This window comes from Populus trichocarpa, chromosome 5 (genome assembly GCF_000002775.5).
Source record: "Populus trichocarpa isolate Nisqually-1 chromosome 5, P.trichocarpa_v4.1, whole genome shotgun sequence".
Lineage (NCBI taxonomy): Eukaryota > Viridiplantae > Streptophyta > Magnoliopsida > Malpighiales > Salicaceae > Populus > Populus trichocarpa.
This window is the reverse complement of record NC_037289.2, coordinates 17,609,917-17,627,935: the sequence shown is the minus strand read 5'-3', so window position 1 is coordinate 17,627,935 and position 18,019 is coordinate 17,609,917. Positions and strand designations below refer to the sequence as shown.

The window sequence follows — 18,019 nt, the reverse complement described above, 5'->3', positions numbered from 1 at the left end:
AATTACTTGTCATAAGTTTATTCTAAGAATGGAATATTGGTAAATAGGAATGGGGAATTATGAAGAATTAACTCTACTGCATATGACTATTATATTCCCTGTGATCTCGCGCTTATGGATTGTAAAACGCAACATCTTGTTTAGATGTTTCCTTCCATTAGTGTCCTATAATGTATGCCATGCGTTGGCTTAATAGATTAGTATAATTGTATTTTTTCTATTAGGATACTTTCACTTATATGTAACAAAATTTATAGAAGAGAATAACAAGAAGAATAATGAGTAATTGTTGAGGTTGATTCGGGTGAATCACACATTCTCTCCATTTCCATAATTAAATTACATTTCACACTTATGGAATTGGTTACTAGTCATTCCTTCCATCCAAACAATCATGGAGATACTTCAAGTTAGGTCCATTGATATTAAGCTTGTTCCAAGTGGTACTAGAGCCATAAATCTTTGGATTCAAAACATGACACCTGATACTCGATCCCAATATTTCAAAAGATGATATATTTCTTTGAATCTGCTAATAAAAAGCATGCATAAAAAGTATGAGTAAGTAATAAAGGTGATGGAAGCATATGGTTGGAAAATTGAAAACACTAAATCTAGGTATAAATCTAAATTTGAGGAACTAAAGGACCTCATTAATGAGATATCTTATCAATAAAGCTCTATTCCATATAAGTTGTAACAGTTTATAGGTGAAACCAGTGTTACAAAGGACAAACAAGCCTCTCACAATGATGAATTTGCTTCAAGAACATGTTTAACTTGTGAAGAGAGACATTACCACAACAAGGTACATAAGCCTAAACATAGATTTTCTAATTTTGATGGTGATGATGTATACAAATGGCTTTATAAATTTAACTAGTACTTTGATGTTAAAGAAATTGATGACTCTAAAAGGCTTATGTTGGTTTCATATTACCTTAATGGTATGACTCTTTACTAGCACCAAAATTTTATGAGGAGCCTAGAAAATTACTTCAAATGAATATGTGGATGCATTGTGTTGTAGATTTAAGGGTCAAAGACCCATTAGAATAAATTAAGGTTCTTAAGCAAGTAGGGAATTTAGAGGCCTATATTCAGGATTTTCACATATGGTGTAATATAGAAGAGATTAGTGAGAAATAAGCTCTGATGTTTTTTTATGGGAGGTTTATATTAAGATTTCGGTTAAGATGTTTGAGCTTAAAGCATTGAAGCAAGTCTATAATCTAGCATGTTTATAAAAGACTATATTTTCTTATAGACGTCCCCACGAGAGAAGCATAAAATACGTTCTCAAACTGTAACATAGTCCACTTAAACCAAATTTAATCCATATCAAATGCACTACAAGACCCTAACTTTTTTAACCACTAACTCTTAAAAATCACCCCAAACTAGCCTATTATCCACCTTAACCCAAAACTACACCAATAAATCAACCATTAAACCCACAAAATCCTTAAAGAATATGGAGTTAGATGAAAGAAGAGCAAATAACATATGTTTTTGGTGTGATGAGAAGTTTATACATGTGAACAATTGTAAAAACAAGAGGCTTTATTCATGATGTATTTTAGAAGATAAAAATGAAACCAAAGAAGATGGTATTAATGAGGATGAATTTATTGTTGAAACAATCATTCCTCATATCTCAATTAATGCTTTGGAGGGTATCATATGGTTTCATACTATTAGAGTAACCAGAAAGGTGGATAAGCATCTAGTTTTTGTTATGGTGGATTCAAAAAACACTCATAACTTCATTAACATTTAAATAGCCAGCAAAATACAAAATGATCTTATAACCATTGAGCCCTTGACAACAAAGGCAACAAATGGTGGAATAATAAATTGACAACTATATGCAAAAAACATTAGGTGGAAAATGCAGGGAGTTAACTTTGTGGTTCATCTGTTTATTGTTGATTTAAACAATTATGATACGATATAGGGAATCTAATGGTTGGTCATGCTAGAAAACATCTAACTACATGGAATTGTGGATTTCATTCATTTAATAATGCTATGAAGTGTTGTTTAAGGGTAATAATCTAGCTAAGATATAAACCATTAGGTTTGAACAATTTAATAGCTTACTTAATAGTTCCACACAACTAACAAAAGTCGGCCTATATAGCTTAAGGGTTATTGATGAGGCTAATAATGCAATATATTAAATATTTGCTAATTTATCACCTAGTATGTAGAAAAACCCCGCCTTAAAAGTTGTTTATGTCATATTAAGAAGAGATCAAGGAACCAAATTACTTACCACTATCAAGGGCATATGTCACGACAAAAAAAAAATATTTATTTATAAGTGTTAATTTTTATTCGGTGTAAATTTTTTTTAACAAAAATTTCGGTAGAGTTTCCCTTGTAACAGGATCATACCAAGTTATCGACATCTTTATTCCTGACACAATTCATATCATAATTATGGTCCAATCATCTTGAACCTCTTTCCCAATCAATACATCACAAAAATAATAGACATGTATTATCCGATAATAAAGATGCAATCAATAAAAACAAATACATAAATAATATTAAGGTTTACATAACTTGCAAAGTTAATTAATTTTAAGAAAAACAATAAAAACTTAGATTATGAATGTAAGACTCCCACTATTTTATTCGGGACAATTTCTTAGTTAAATATAAAAATTTGGGGTAAATTCTTCTTCTTCTTTCAACACTTTATCTCCAGGAAGATACATTCGCCTTCCCATCACCATCATTCCATCGTTCAGTACTTGGAAAGGAGTTTCAGCTCCTGATTCTACTTTATCCCTTACCTTTTTAACCTCAGCATCCCTTATTTGCGCTTCCAGTACTCTATCTTGGAATACTGACCTATTTTTAACTGAGCCAACAAAGAATCCCCAAGCCCAACCTTTATTTTAGCATTTATCTTTTCCAGTTTAATTAGCTCTCTATTATCACATTCATCTGAATCCATTATTACAACTTTATTCTTACGACTAAGGGTATCAGAAACAACATTAACTTTTCCCGGATGGTAGTCTATCACACAATCATAATCTTTAATTAACTCTACCCAACGTCTTTGTCTCTTATTCAACTCTTTCTGAGTCATCAAAGATCTTAAACTCTTATGATCAGTAAAAATCTGTACTTAAGACCTTTATAGATAATGTCTCCACACTCTTAAGGCAAACACAACTGCAGCCAACTCTAGGTCATGCACTGGATAGTTGACCTCATGAGGCTTCAATTGCCTAAACGCATAAGCAATAACCTTTCCATGTTGTATCAACACACGTCCAAGTCCCCTCTTTGACGCATCACTATAAACTACAAACCCCCTATCCCTGATGGAAGAACTAATATCGGAGTAGTAGTTAGCTTCTATTTCAACTTTTAGAAGCTCTTTTCACATTCTTTGGTCCACTCTCACTTAGTTCCCTTCCGAGTCAATCTTGTCATCTTTTTTTTTGATAATCAGTCAATCTTGTCATCAGAATGGCAATGGTGGAGAATCCTTTTATAAACCTCATGTAGTATCCCGTCAATCTGAGAAAACTATGAATCTCAGTTACATTGGTTGGCCTCTCCCATTTTAATACTGCCTCGACTTTCCACGAATCAATAAGTATACCATCAGCTGAAATCACATGTCCTAAGAAGGGTACCTCCCTCAACCAGAACTCACACTTGTTTAACTTAACATACAACCGATTCTCCCTTAAAGTTTACAGTATTAATCCCAAATGTTGCTCGGGCTCTTGGTCTGAACTAGAATAGACCAGAATATAATCAATAAATATTACTACAAACCTATCCAAATATGGTCGAAATACCTGATTCATTAAGTCTATAAACACTGCTGGCGCATTCGTCAATCCAAATGGCATTATTAGGAACTCATAATATCCATAACGAGTCCTAAACGCAGTCTTTGGCACATCCAATTCCTTAATTCTCAACTGATAATATCCTAACCTTAGGTCTATTTTTGAAAACACCCTGGCTCTTTTGAGTTGATCAAAGAGATCATCTATCCGTGGTAACAGATATTTATTCTTCACCGTCACCTTATTAAGCTGCCGATAATCAATACAAAGCCTTAAAGTTCCATAATCACACATAATAATAACTAAGTATCAGTGTATAAAACTTCACTAATCAACATAATAAGATCATATATACTCATAACATAATAAGGGATCAATAGCAAATCCAAGGTGGAAACCACTCTTTATCCCCCTCCATCTTCTTTTCTTTTCTCCTTTTTCTTCCTTTTTTTTTATACAAATTAACATAATTAATGACAAGCCCAAACATTTATTCCCACAAATATATAATCAATATAAATCCATGCGTTCAAACCACCCTAACATCAAGAACCCATCTTCACATAATACCAATTCTATTCAATCCAAGAACAAACATGAAAAACAACACAATGGATCATTATGAAGAGTTTTCTTACCCTTATGGAATGAAGAATCAAAAGCCAAAACAAGTTGAATCAAGTTCTCCTTCACACTTCCCTTTAAGCTCAATTTTACCTTCTTTAAAAGCACACTTAAAATCTTTAAACTCCTTGTAGTCTCTTTAGTGTATCAAACCCTCTCTTTAATTACTTAACACTCTTTCTATCTTACACTTTTTTTCTTTTTTGTTTCAAGCAATTTCCATGAAAAATGACAAAAGCCCTCTTTTCACATTTTCTTCTCTTGGCCGGCTGCACACTCCTCTTTTTTTTTTCATTGCTGGCAGCTTATAAAGAGGGTTGTTTTGGGCAAAGTTTCAATTTGGTCCCTAAAGAAATTTCTAGACACTCTTTTGTGTTATTTGTTCTTTTATCTGAAAAAAATCTTATCATACTCCAAAAATTTTAAAACTTTAACCTAAGTTAAAATAATATTTTATAAGACTCCATGCAAAATTTCAACTTAATCTGATGACCAGATTTAAAGTTATGTGCTATAATGTAAAATTAGCCGGTTTGTGATTTTTCATCAAAAATTCAAATTTTTATATTTCATACTTGTACAAGTCATATCAATTAATTTACTCAATTCTTGAGACCATTTTTTTCTCAAATATATATATATATATATATATATATATATATATATTATTTTTATTTTTACCGGGGTTTACAGCATATGACCATACTATTTCACTTAAGGATAGAGCTCAACCTATTAACCTGAGACCTTATAGGTATTCTGGGTTGTAAAAAGATATTATAGAGAAAACAGGTTCTGAAATGTTGGAATCAAGTATAATTCAATAGAATAACACTTTCATGAAGAATTTATATGGATTATAGGGCCTTTAACAAACTCATTATTAAAGATAAGTTTCCTATACCATTGGTGAATGAATTGTTGGAAGATTTAGTTGGTTCAATAATGTTTTCCAAGGTAGATTTGAGATTTAGCTACCACCAAATTAGAATGACTCATAAGATGTGTTCAAGACTGTATTTAATACTTATAATGGTCACTACAAGTTCCTAGTCATGTCCTTTAGGTTAATTAATGCACCTACCACTTTTGAGAGTTTGATGAATAATGTGTTCAAAAGGCATCTTATAAAGTTTATACTAGTGTTCTTTGATGATATCCTAATGTATAATAATTTCATAGTAGACCATTTAGAACATCTAAAAATAATGTTTGAGCTACTAAAATCTCATTAATTAGTTGTAAATAAGAGCAAATATGTTTTTGGTAGTGATTAAAAAGAGTATTTGAGCCGTATAATTTTCAAAAAAAGGTAGCTATTCATCCATAAAGATTCAAGCTATTATTGATTGACTTGTACTTCAAAACATTAAATGGTTGTGTGTTTTTTTTATCTCGCTAGGTACTACAAATAATTTATAAAGGGCTGTAATTTTATATGTAAACATCAACCCAATTATTGAGAAAAGATGTTTTTGTATGGTCTGATGAGGTTTTATAGGCTTTTGGACATCTAAAAGAGGTTGTGACTCAACCACCTATTTTAGCTTTACCTAATCTTAACAAGTTGGCTGCAGTGGAGTATGTTTAAATAGTGGGTATAAGAGCATTGTCAATGCAAGAGAGACATCTTATAACCTATATTAACAAGTTTTTAGGACTAAAAAAACATGCTCTATCTATTTATAAGAGGGAGATGATGACCCTACTATATGCAATTATAAAATAGAAAAATTACTTATGAGATAAACATTTTAAAATTCACACAGACTATGCTAGTCTTAAATACCTCTTAGAATAAATGATATCTTTTTTCCTTCTCAACACTTATGGTTAACTAAATTATTAGAGTTTGATTATGAGATTAAGTACAAGAAATGAAAAAAAGAATGTAGTAACTGATGCTTTTTCTAAGATTTCTAGTGGTGAGGTTTATGCAATGGTAGTGTCTACAATCTCTAATAACATTATAAAAGAGAACAAAAGGTCATGAAGAAAAATATTGTTATACAAACCATCATTTCTTTTTATTTATAGAAGGATTCTACTTCTTACCCCATTATAAGTAGGTGAATGACCATCTAAACAGGAAATGAGAGATAGTGGTTAGTGGTGATTCAATGTATCATGACTCATTTATTAGTGGACATTCTGGTGCTGTTATGATTGTAAAAAGATGAGAAGTCTTTTTTATTGTAAAAAACGGTAGAAGCACATGAGACAGTTTGTTAGGGAGTGCCCTATCTACTAGAAAAATTGAAACTAAGAATGTGCTCACTATTGGGTTATTGCAACCTCTACCCATACCTCATAGACCATTCACTGATATTAGATTGGGTTTTGTGGAAGGATCTGTCTAAATTCAATAGTGAAGAGGTCATTTATATGATAATGAATCGTTTAAGTATATATGCATATTTTATGGCTCTCACTAACCCATATACTACTTCTATAGTAGCTAAAACTTTCATTGAGAATGTTTACAAACTCCATGATTTACTTGCCATTATAGTAAATGATTGAGACACTATGTTTTTTAGCTAGGTTTGGAAGGATTTTTTTTTCATAACAAGGTGTGGAAATGCATTACTTTATTGCTTACCATCCCTAAATAGATAATCAGACAGAGACAAGTAAAAACATTCCTAGAGAACTATCTAAGATACATGACTGGTGAGACCCCTGCTCAATGGTCAAAGTGGTTACCCTTGTTTGAATGGTGATATAATACAAATTGCCACACCACAACCAAATCCATTCCTTACGAAGTTCTCTGTAGTGAGACTCCTCCAATTCATATTCCATAATTCCCTTTGACCAAATTGCTTCAATTGACGATTTCCTAACTAAAAGGGAGGATATGGTCAAGCTAATCATGAGTAATTTGAAATTAGCTAACGCACTGTCATAATTAGCAAATAAGAAAAAAAGTGAGAGGGAACTTATTATTTGAGATTGGGTTTACCTTAAATTACAACCTTATAGGCAAGAATCAACAAATAAAATAAAATAAAATAAAATTGAGAGGGCATTTGCTATTGGAGATTGGTCTACTTTAAATCACAACCTTATAGATAAAAATCAGTGACTCAGAGAAGCTCATAAAAGCTAGCAATTAAGTATTATAGCCTTTACTAGATTATGAAGTGAATTGATGTAATGGCTTACAAGCTGTGTTTGCCTTCTTCTGTTGCAATTTACCATGTTTTCCCTGTTTTTTAATTGAAAATGCATGTGGAAAATAAAATGGTACAAGCTGACTTACCAGTTTTGCCCTGTGCTCTAGTTTCTCAACCACAAGTTGTGTTGGACATAAAAATGGTGAAAATAAAGAATTAGGTTGCCACACAGATCCTAGTTCTTTGGAAAGGTCTATTATCGTCGCATGCAACCCGAGAGTTTATTGATGATCTGTATTTGAGGTTTTCTAAAATCTCCCTTAAGGATAAAGGTACTTTGAAGGAGGATAAATTGTCTTAAGTTTATTCTAAGAAGGGAACATTAGTGAATGAGAATGAGGAATTAAAGAAGAATTAATTCAAATGAATATTTATGTTACATTCCTTGTGATCTCATGTTTATGTATTGTATAACACATCATTTTATTTAGTTGTTTCCTTTCATTAGTATCCCATAATGTATGCCATGTGTTGGCTTAATAAACGAGTAGAATTGCATTTTTTTTTTAAAGAATACTTTGGCTTATATGTAATAAAATTTATAAAAAAAAGAATAATAAGAAGAATGATGAATAATTGTTAAGGTTGATTCAAGTGAATCATGCACTCTCTCCATTTCCATAACTAACTTACATTACGTTCCTAAATATAAAGGGATTAAATGATAGTTTATTGTTATATATATATTGATATTGTTGGAATAATCTCATATAATAATGTGTTTTGTGGTGGTTTCGTTGATAATAATAAATTCAATTTCTTGAAATTTGGCTAAGAATTTTTATTGTATATACTTCAGTTTACCAAAATTATTTCATGTTTGTTAACTCTTGTATTCAAAAGAGTGCATCCACTTAATGTTTTTTTTGTTATTATTATAAAATTCATAATGTTCTTAGAAAAAAAAAGAAAATCCTTCATAAGGATCAAAAAGTTGAATAAAATGATTGATAATATATATAAAAATGGTTTTAGTTATTTGTTTTTAATATTTTATAAATTAAATGAACATTGAATTGGATTTTGTTATAATTATTAATTAAATTATAAACTTAATTCAAATCTAAGGAGGATCAAAAGAAGAAACTAAAGAAAAATAGAGCAAGAAACTCTCGGTTTTATGAATAAATAAAAATCGAACATTAGTTGGGGAAAAAAAGAGGAAAAAAAGCTTGAGGGGCATATTTGTAATCCGAGAAAGAAAGAAAGAAAGAGGAACAACCATGGGCCCAGGAGCCGACACAAGGTCTCTCAAACTTTTGAAATCTTGTGAAAGGGTTGAAGAGCCCACTCAAATTCTCATCACCAACCGATTATGGGTTCGATTGACACCCCCAAAAATCCAGAGAACGGCTCCACAACTCTGCCTCCCACCACCGACGCTTCCGCTACCTACGACGGCGATCAAAACCCTACTAACGGAATGCCTCCACGTGTCACCGAAATGACGCTTCCGGTCGAATCCGAAGTGGTTAAGAAGAGGAAAACGAGTATGTTACCGCTCGAGGTAGGCACTCGCGTTTTGTGCCGTTGGAGAGACTGCAAATACCATCCGGTTAAGGTCATCGAGCGCCGTAAGATGCAGTCTGGTGGGACCAACGATTACGAGTATTACGTGCATTATACAGAGTGTAAGTGTCGGTTTTAATTGCGCATTTTCAATGGTTAGAGTTAGGGTTTTTGTATTTGAATTTAGGAATTTAGGTGCTTGTTTAATTGATGCGGGAGTCATTTTTGGCCTTTGATTCTTCTGATTTATGCAAGTGAAACTTAGAACGTGAATTAACTTGGTTTATCAACTTGTAATGTCTAATTATATTTCTATGAGAGTATGATTTGGGGCAAATTCTGGTACGGAAGAGAATGGTTGCTGCATTTGAGGGAAAATGTCTTTTCCTAAAAAGGAACTGATTCTTTGGAGTTTTCTTCAGAATAACACCTGTTAAGAGTTGTGTGTGAAGAATCTGTGAATACCAGCTACATCCATCCTCTTTTTTTCCCCCTCTCAAGTGGAGGGAAAATGTCATGATATTCAGATCTGAGATGTGTGATTTTGCTTGCAAAATATTATGTACGGTGGAAGATTCTAGCTTTTACACCTTGAGTTCTTCGGTGTGCGTGTTCAAAGTCGTATTGCTCACACCTTCAAGGGTAGAACTGTGTCACACGATTCCATAGGAAGACAGTAACTGCAAAAAGTTGATGCACATGAACCTATGCGCTCAGACTGGCATGTGCATTTGCATGCGATTTCCAGTAGTATTGGGATATAATTTCATTTTCTTGTCTCTGTTTAGCTAGTAAATAGATGTGAATTGGAATTCCATCAATGCAAATATTGTTACAGTGATAAATTATTTGGTGTGCCTACTTTCTCATTTTCTACATGTTTATTTACCATACACTGTAGTGATTTTGGGAGTTGTATTTATTCAAGTCAATCTTTTTTACTCTTTGACAGTCAATAGGAGGCTTGATGAGTGGGTGAAACTTGAACAACTAGATCTTGATTCAGTAGAGACTGTTGTTGATGAAAAGGTGGAGGACAAGGTAATCATTTTTGTTTCTTTACAGTTTTATGAGTCATTGATGTGCCCCTTGCCATTGACATTAAATGCTGTCCATCTCTGAGACCCATTTGCTCTAGAATCTTGCTTGCAGTATTCTCTATCGTTCTTTTCTATTGAAATGATTGGAGAAAATGTTGTGATTGATATTCCAGGTAACAAGCTTGAAAATGACACGCCACCAGAAACGGAAGATTGACGAGACACATGTGGAGGTATCTTAAATTGTTCTTAACTGTTTGTTGAAAGGTTGCTTTATAGAATTATTCTGGTAGTTACTTACCATAGGAAGCATGTCTTCAATTTATTTACAAGACACAAAAATGAGATGCTTCACACCTGCAAGAAGCTTAAGCAATATATGATGCATAAATTTTACCTTTCAAAATATGGCCTTTTACATATTCTATGATTTCTAACATAAGCAAACGTCTGAATGTCACATACAACTACTGGTGTCCACAATAACTTTTGCCGTGCAAAATTTCATGATTTAATTGATGGAGTAAGGCACAGAGCAAACTATTGACTGTTAATGTATAGTTCTTGTGAACCTCTGAAGTATGTAGGTCCATCAAAGTACTATTGAGATTTTGCATTTTATAATTTGAAGATATCATTCTCAAATTTTTAGGGCCATGAGGAGCTTGATGCTGCCAGCTTACGTGAGCATGAGGAATTCACAAAAGTAAAAAATATAGCCACGATTGAGCTTGGAAGATATGAGATTGAGACATGGTACTTCTCGCCTTTCCCACCAGAATACAATGATTGTCTGCAGCTGTACTTTTGTGAATTTTGCCTCAATTTCATGAAGCGTAAAGAGCAGCTCCAAAGGCATATGGTGAGCCGTACCTCAAATTCTTGTGCTTGCCTTGATTTATGGTGCTGCAGTTGTGGTATATCTGTTGCAAATAGAGTTTTAAATTTTGAGTACCGACTACTGAGTGTTCTTTGATCTGTCTGCTTGTAGATATTATTTTCCTGATTTTTTTTGTGCTATTCTTTTAACCAGCTTCTTGCCACTGATCTGTTTGAAATGATGACAAAAAAATTAGTTTTTATTAAGCCAAATTTCTATTAGTTCACAAAAAGCTTCACTATGTACTCTGCATGCAAATGGCCTAATTATGCTTAGGTCAAAATTTTGAAATAGTATACGAAACAGTATTTTTATTGAAATGTTTTGACTCAGTTATTTGAATTCTTGATCACTTTCTTTTTTAAATCAGCATCTTTATTTTTGACAGTCATAAGATGCTATGATGTTGGTTGTCTTTTTAAATTTTTTTATATGGTTCATGTAGAAGAAGTGTGATCTCAAGCACCCGCCTGGTGATGAAATTTATCGAAGTGGCACGTTATCAATGTTTGAGGTATGTCATAATGTTGCTGATTATATGTTGTTATTCTCTCATCTGATTTTTAAATATCTTGTTCTGAGTTTGCTGGTACCTGCTCAGATTTCATAGCACATTACTGGACTGCTAGTATTTTTCTCAATTGTTTTCTTTCTTTTATATTTTCCTGCTTTGGTGGTTTTCAATTCTTTTTTATAATCTACACTTCTCACAGCATAAATGATACTCACCACAACCTAGTTGATTTTGATTTTTGCAAGTTGCAAAAAAGCCAATTGACCTTGAAGCATTATGTTGGTGATTCTGGTTATGAAAATGTAGTAATCCAGTTCTTTTTTCCCTCAATCTCTGCTATCCCACATGCTATGACTCAGTTATTTGAATTCTGTAGTTGATTTGACTTTTCTTTTACTTTTTTTTTTATTCAGATAGATGGCAAAAAGAACAAGGTTTATGGGCAGAATCTTTGTTATTTGGCGAAGTTGTTTCTTGATCACAAGACCCTTTATTATGATGTTGACCTATTTCTATTTTACGTTTTGTGCGAATGTGACGATCGAGGATGCCACATGGTTGGATATTTTTCCAAGGTAAATGCTGCTGCTTGTAATTTCTTATGCTATAGTGCATGTGGCACCAAAAAAATTACATCTCAGAGCTTCTATGTAAATTTTTTCAAGGAACACCAAAATTGACATGAAAAGCATGTCGTGCATATTGGCGCACCTTCTGTTTTCCTTTAATGTTTCAGCTTCTTTTGCTTTAAGGACTGGATATTCATTTGATCATTCTTTTTTGCAAATCCTCTGTATTCATCACATTTGATCAGTCAGCAAAGCAATTTTCTAAGATAGAATTCCTGGAAATCGTGGTTCTGTTATTTTCAGAAACTTTAAATAATTCTGTAGCTGATTGTATTTAATGGATCATGCAGGAAAAGCATTCTGAGGAATCCTATAATTTGGCATGTATCCTCACCCTTCCTCCTTATCAAAGGAAAGGCTATGGAAAGTTCTTAATTGCCTTCTGTAAGCTCTCCGCCTTTTTAATATCCTGTGTTACTGTACGAATATAGAACTGTGATTATGTGTCCAATTTCATTTTTTTGTCCTTTTGTATTGGGTGTGGGGAGGAGTGAAGGGATTAGTGTTGTTGGGAGATAAGATGTGGCATGCTGTAAGCAATTCTTATCTAAATTATGGAAGACAAGAGAATAGTAAATTGGAAAAGATGAATTTACCATTGGATAGAGAAATCAATATGGATTGCTTGAATCCTGTAAATTATCCGCAGCTGGATTTTTTTTTTTTATCCAGAACCATTGATGCAGGTCTTTGGAAGGCACTATAATGTGAAAAACAACTTTATTAGGAGAGTAGTTATCACCTATGCTACTGAGTGTTTAGATTGTGACAACCCTTTGGTTGTTTAAGTGGATCATAGTAGCTGTAGTTGAATAATCCAGCAAACACCTTCTTGTGCTAACTCCAAATTCTAAGATCCTTTTTCACATTGATGGTTTTCATTTCATCATGCACAAAGATGGCTATTCTGTTTATTTTAAATATTTTTTTGTATATGGGATTGATTGATGTGTATTTATCATGGTACAGCATATGAACTTTCCAAGAAAGAAGGTAAAGTTGGCACACCTGAAAGACCCCTTTCTGACCTGGGGTTGTTGAGCTACAGAGGATATTGGACCCGAGTTCTTTTAGACATCTTGAAAAGGCACAAGGGCAATATTTCTATCAAGGTAAGCGTTTTCTTGAGAGCTCAAGACAGTTTTCTTTCTGCAGTTCTACTGATGCCATCATCTACTTATTTGGATTGTGTTGAGAAATTCATGGCTGTTACCGTCCATTCTGTTTTCCCTAGCATTGTGGGCAAGTTCTTGCCTTTCCTAATGGACCTTCGATATTCAACAATTATACTATAAACTTGGACTTAGTTATCAGGCAGGAGCAATGGTTGTGGGTGTTTGTGTGTGCATGAGCAGGTGAGGCTCGAGGATGGTAAAAACAAAAAGGTGGTGCACTGTATGGATTGGTTGCCAGCACCACACCTTGAACAAAAAAGAAATATTAGAATGTCAGTGGTCGGTGGCTTCCAGGGGGGGGGGGGGTTTGCTATTGCCTTCATTGTGACCAAAAGATGCCACATCCAGTCACACTTGACAGCATGTTGGACAACCTCTGATCAGCTGTCAGAGTGTTCAGCTATTGGTACATTCAGTTGAATTTAAGTGAAATTTTCCGTCTGTCTACCAGCATTTGGTCCATGGACAGTCCTGGTAACCAAGAGATAACTGACCAAGTTTGAAAATCTGAGGTCAATGCCTACACACTTTGGCAAAGACACCATAAATGTGCTGTATAGCAAGTGTAGTCTTACTTGATAGGTTTGACTTCTATTTAAGTTTTACTGGAAGAGGAAAGGAAATGTTCCTTCAGTGTCATTCTGATGCTGAGTATCGGTAAATCATCTCCAATAGTTTCTTCTTTGTTTTACATATTTTCCCATCAATTTGGATCACGTAGCAGGTGCCATGTTAATTCTTTATTGAGTGACTTCTATACTCTCTCAGGAGCTTAGTGACATGACAGCAATAAAGGCAGAGGATATTTTGACTACCCTTCAGAGCCTAGAACTGATTCAGTACAGGAAAGGGCAGCATGTGATATGTGCGGATCCGAAGGTCCTGGATCGTCATCTAAAAGCTGCTGGTCGGGGTGGTCTTGAGGTTGATGTTAGCAAATTGATCTGGACTCCTTACAAAGAACAAGGTTGATGTTTGATACTCGTATTAATCGATTGCCATGTGCTTCGACTTGTACCTTTAGCTGTATAAATGTAGATGCCACGAAATTAAATTAGGAGAATGTAATGATCGCTGAGCCATTGGCTTTATGGTGAATTAATCCGTTTCTCTTACACCACCCAATTTGGTATCTGGTATACATGTAATGAAAATAATCTGTATACTTTATGCTTAAAATAGATGTTTCGATACCTGAGCTTCTGAGAAATTTTTTTTTTTCATTCTCAAGAAGTGGCCTGAATTTAAGGTACGTTTAGATATCCCAAAGCTTTAATCCTCACAAGATCTTGGCGCTTTGTTTTTTTTAAGGTGCTGAACTCTGTAGTTTCCTCTGACCAGGAACAAAAAGGCTCCGGCCAGATTTCGTATAACAGTTTCAGAAACAGTGATCCCATTTACCCATTCGGAAAATTACTGACAGGACAGAGGAAACCCCGCCTTTATGACCTTTATTAGTATGCTGGTGATATTAATCCATTCTTCATATATGAGATGCCAGGGGGTCTCGGAGGTGTGGGTGCGAGAAGGCCAAACCTTGGATATGGTCGACGAGCAATCGTATGCACTCGTCGTGATCTAGACTTGCCCGCTTGCACTGATATTTAAAAAATTACTTGGTTATTTGTTTCATGAGTTGCGTGGTGTTTAAAATATTTGAATGTTGACCTCCCTGTTTCTTCTACAGGCATGTGCTCTGTGCTCGCTCCGTCGGCATTTATATATACGTTTCCATTTTTCTCTCTCCCACCATCGTCACCTCATGATGACATGATTTAAGAAACTTTCTACCCCTATTTTTATGTGAATTTAGGTCTGTGACTTGACGATGTAAACTTTAATAGAAGCTCAAGTCCCTGTGTTGAATATGACCCACAATTGACACCCAAACTACTGGCATGAAATCCAACTGACATGATCTAAATATCGAATATTTCACAAGAAAAGGGGAGTGCAGTAAAAGTCTGTAGATCTAATCATTGATAGATGATTCATATACATCCTTAACAGCACCACCTTACTGTGTTTGCTTTTACAACGCAGGATTAAGAAATTAATAACAGCAAAACTGGACTTACAAATACATCATTAATAACCATATACATCTCCTATGTGTGCTTGTGCTTTATGTTAACTCCCCTGCTGCTTGGAGCTGCTCATTAAACAGTGGTTGGTGCAAGATTATTCCTATTAAGTTGCAAATTCTTCAATGCTAGCCCACCGGATCTCCTCTTCCAAAGACTACTCGCTTCTCCACCATCTGCTGGTTGTTGGACCTTCTTGATTACAGGCAAAGGAGGATCCATATTCTCTATGCTAACTGAAACAGAATTCTCTTTACTATCATCAATCTTGGGTCCACTCGCACCATTCACCTTCACTTCTCTTCTTCTATGAGCAGTGCTACTGGCTATTGATGCGGTGGTGCCAGGAAGATTCTTGCCAGAGAAGATCCTCTTGAGCTTGGAGTACTTGACATTATTGTTATTCTTGCTAGTAACTGTGAGCTTGTTAGAAGTAGGGAAGCCATCTATCTTGCTGTTTATCTTGACCTGCCCCATGCAACCGATCTCTGGAGATAAAGGGTCAGTACTAGAGATGGACATGGACCGGTATTCCCATTTTGGAAGAGTCACATCTTTGATGGTTGCTCCTGAGCATAACATAGGCAAGAATGTGCTCTTGTGTTGGAGGTGAAGGTTTTGGTTGTGAAAATGGTGGTTGTATCCATTACCCATGATCTTTCTTGTTGCTCCTCTTGATCCTTCTTTCAAGCCTTTACAGAGACAAAAAGAGGCCAACAGGACTAGAAAGTTTTGGAGACTGTGAAAAGGGAAGGGTTGTTAAAAAGACATCATCGAGCTCCTCATGTTTTTAGTTTTTTATTTTCATAAGCGGGGAGAGATAGGAGCTGAGTTTTCCAGAGTTAAGAGGCTAATGTTTAATGTCAATATGTGGCTACTTATCTTGATTCTGCCACCACTATCTAATTTGAATTATTAAAGTGTATTGTACTTTGCCCTGTTTCTTCTGTTTTACCAAGTCTTTTAACTCCTGATTAAGAACTTAAACACAGAAGTCAGAACTCAAATCTCTTGAACATTGTTGAAAATTCCACCCCACACACTCACACAAACAGACAGACAGGGGCCATTATTTTGTTACATTGCAGTATTCGAACTTGAAAGATAGCCAAATAAGGGTGATGATTTCTTAAGGGTCCCTTGTGCCAAGTTAACCTACTACTGCTGGTAAAAAAATCATATGCTGACCCCGTCTATGTCCCCTTGTGTTCTAGATTAACGTGTAGCTAACAAATTAAAAAAGAGTGTTATCTTGCTTAAGAAAAAATATATAGAAAAACTATTTTGTGTTGTAAATATAAAGAAAATACTTTTATGACTTTTTTTATTAAGAAAATGAGAAATGTACAATATACAATGACAAACATGCTAACGTAGGAGACTAATTATATAGAAAATCATAAACCTAATAATCAAATAATTAATTTTAAATCCTTATACAAGAAATCTCAACAATCCTCCACGCATAAATATCATTTATATCCAACTTGTTTAGAAACTATTAAAACACTCAACTGGAAATTGATTTGGTGAGAATGTCGGCAAATTAATTCTTAAATTTAAATTTAATCATAAAAAACTCCATATTTTTCTTTATCCAACTCCTACTTAACAAAAAGCCTATTTACTTTTATATGCTCATACCTCTTAATTTAGCTTATGCACTTGATAGAGTAATAATACCTTGTTCCTTTTTTCTTCTCCATATAACAAGATTACCACCTATAAAGATAAAGTAACTAGAAGTAGATCGCTTATCATCTACCATTCTAGCCTAGTCAGCATCAATATATGCATCTATATTTTGACATTTGTATTTTTAATGAACAAAATTCTCTTCCGAGATGTAGCCTTCAAATATCTCAAAATATGTATAATTACATTCATATATTTTTCTTCCGAATTATGCATAAACTGATTAATAATACTCAATGCATAAGCCAAATCTGATCTCGTGTGTGCTAAGTACACCAATCTCCCTACAAGTCTTTGATATCTTCCTTTATTAGTTAGTATCTGATTAGACTCAACATATAATTTTAAACTTTCTTCTACTAGTGTATCAACTAGTTGATATGCTAACATACTAGTCTCTTGTAGAAGATCCAAGGTGTATATTTTTTTACATAAAAAGATTTCTTTATGAGATGGAGATACTTCAATTTCAAGAAAATACTTTAAAATACATAGGTTTTTCATTTCAAATTCTCTGGTCAAGTAATCTTACAAGGCCTTCATTTCCTCAGGATCATTTCTCATAACTACTATATCATCTTTATATACAATAAATATTGTAATCTTATCCTATTGTTTTTTAGGAACAAAGTATGACCTGAATTTCTTTATTGGTAGCCAAAGGTTGTCATAGATTTTATAAACCCCTCAAACTGTACTTGGAGATTATCTCAATCCATACAATGATTTTCTTTAATCTACACACTTTCTGATCTTGTATTTCATAAATCATACATCATGGTGGGAGATTCATGTGGATCTTTTTAGACAATTCACTATGTAAAAGGTCCTTATTCATATGAATTATTATAATGATCAATCTAAGT

The 18,019-nt window shown here is 33.9% G+C and overlaps 2 protein-coding genes across 3 annotated transcripts; one reads left to right on the top strand and one right to left on the bottom strand.

The window, feature by feature from the left end:
- The first annotated feature begins 8,881 nt into the window (after window positions 1-8,881).
- Window positions 8,882-14,584, top strand: LOC7469122 (histone acetyltransferase of the MYST family 1). Of its 2 annotated transcripts, XM_002307375.4 has the most exons (9): window positions 8,884-9,258; window positions 10,089-10,177; window positions 10,350-10,409; window positions 10,829-11,038; window positions 11,502-11,570; window positions 11,984-12,145; window positions 12,490-12,583; window positions 13,169-13,311; window positions 14,143-14,584. In XM_002307375.4, the coding sequence occupies exons 1-9, from the start codon at window positions 8,943-8,945 to the stop codon at window positions 14,344-14,346; spliced, it is 1,347 nt and encodes a 448-aa protein (XP_002307411.1). In that variant the 5' UTR covers window positions 8,884-8,942; the 3' UTR covers window positions 14,347-14,584. The 2 variants fall into 2 exon arrangements, with proteins under 2 accessions (XP_024458038.1, XP_002307411.1); XM_024602270.2 differs by lacking the exon at window positions 10,829-11,038 and having other exon boundaries at window positions 8,882-9,258.
- A 949-nt stretch (window positions 14,585-15,533) lies between these two features.
- LOC7469121 (uncharacterized) lies at window positions 15,534-16,112 on the bottom strand. Its single transcript, XM_002306568.3, has one exon. The coding sequence runs from the start codon at window positions 16,110-16,112 to the stop codon at window positions 15,534-15,536; it is 579 nt and encodes a 192-aa protein (XP_002306604.3).
- Window positions 16,113-18,019: the final 1,907 nt, after the last annotated feature.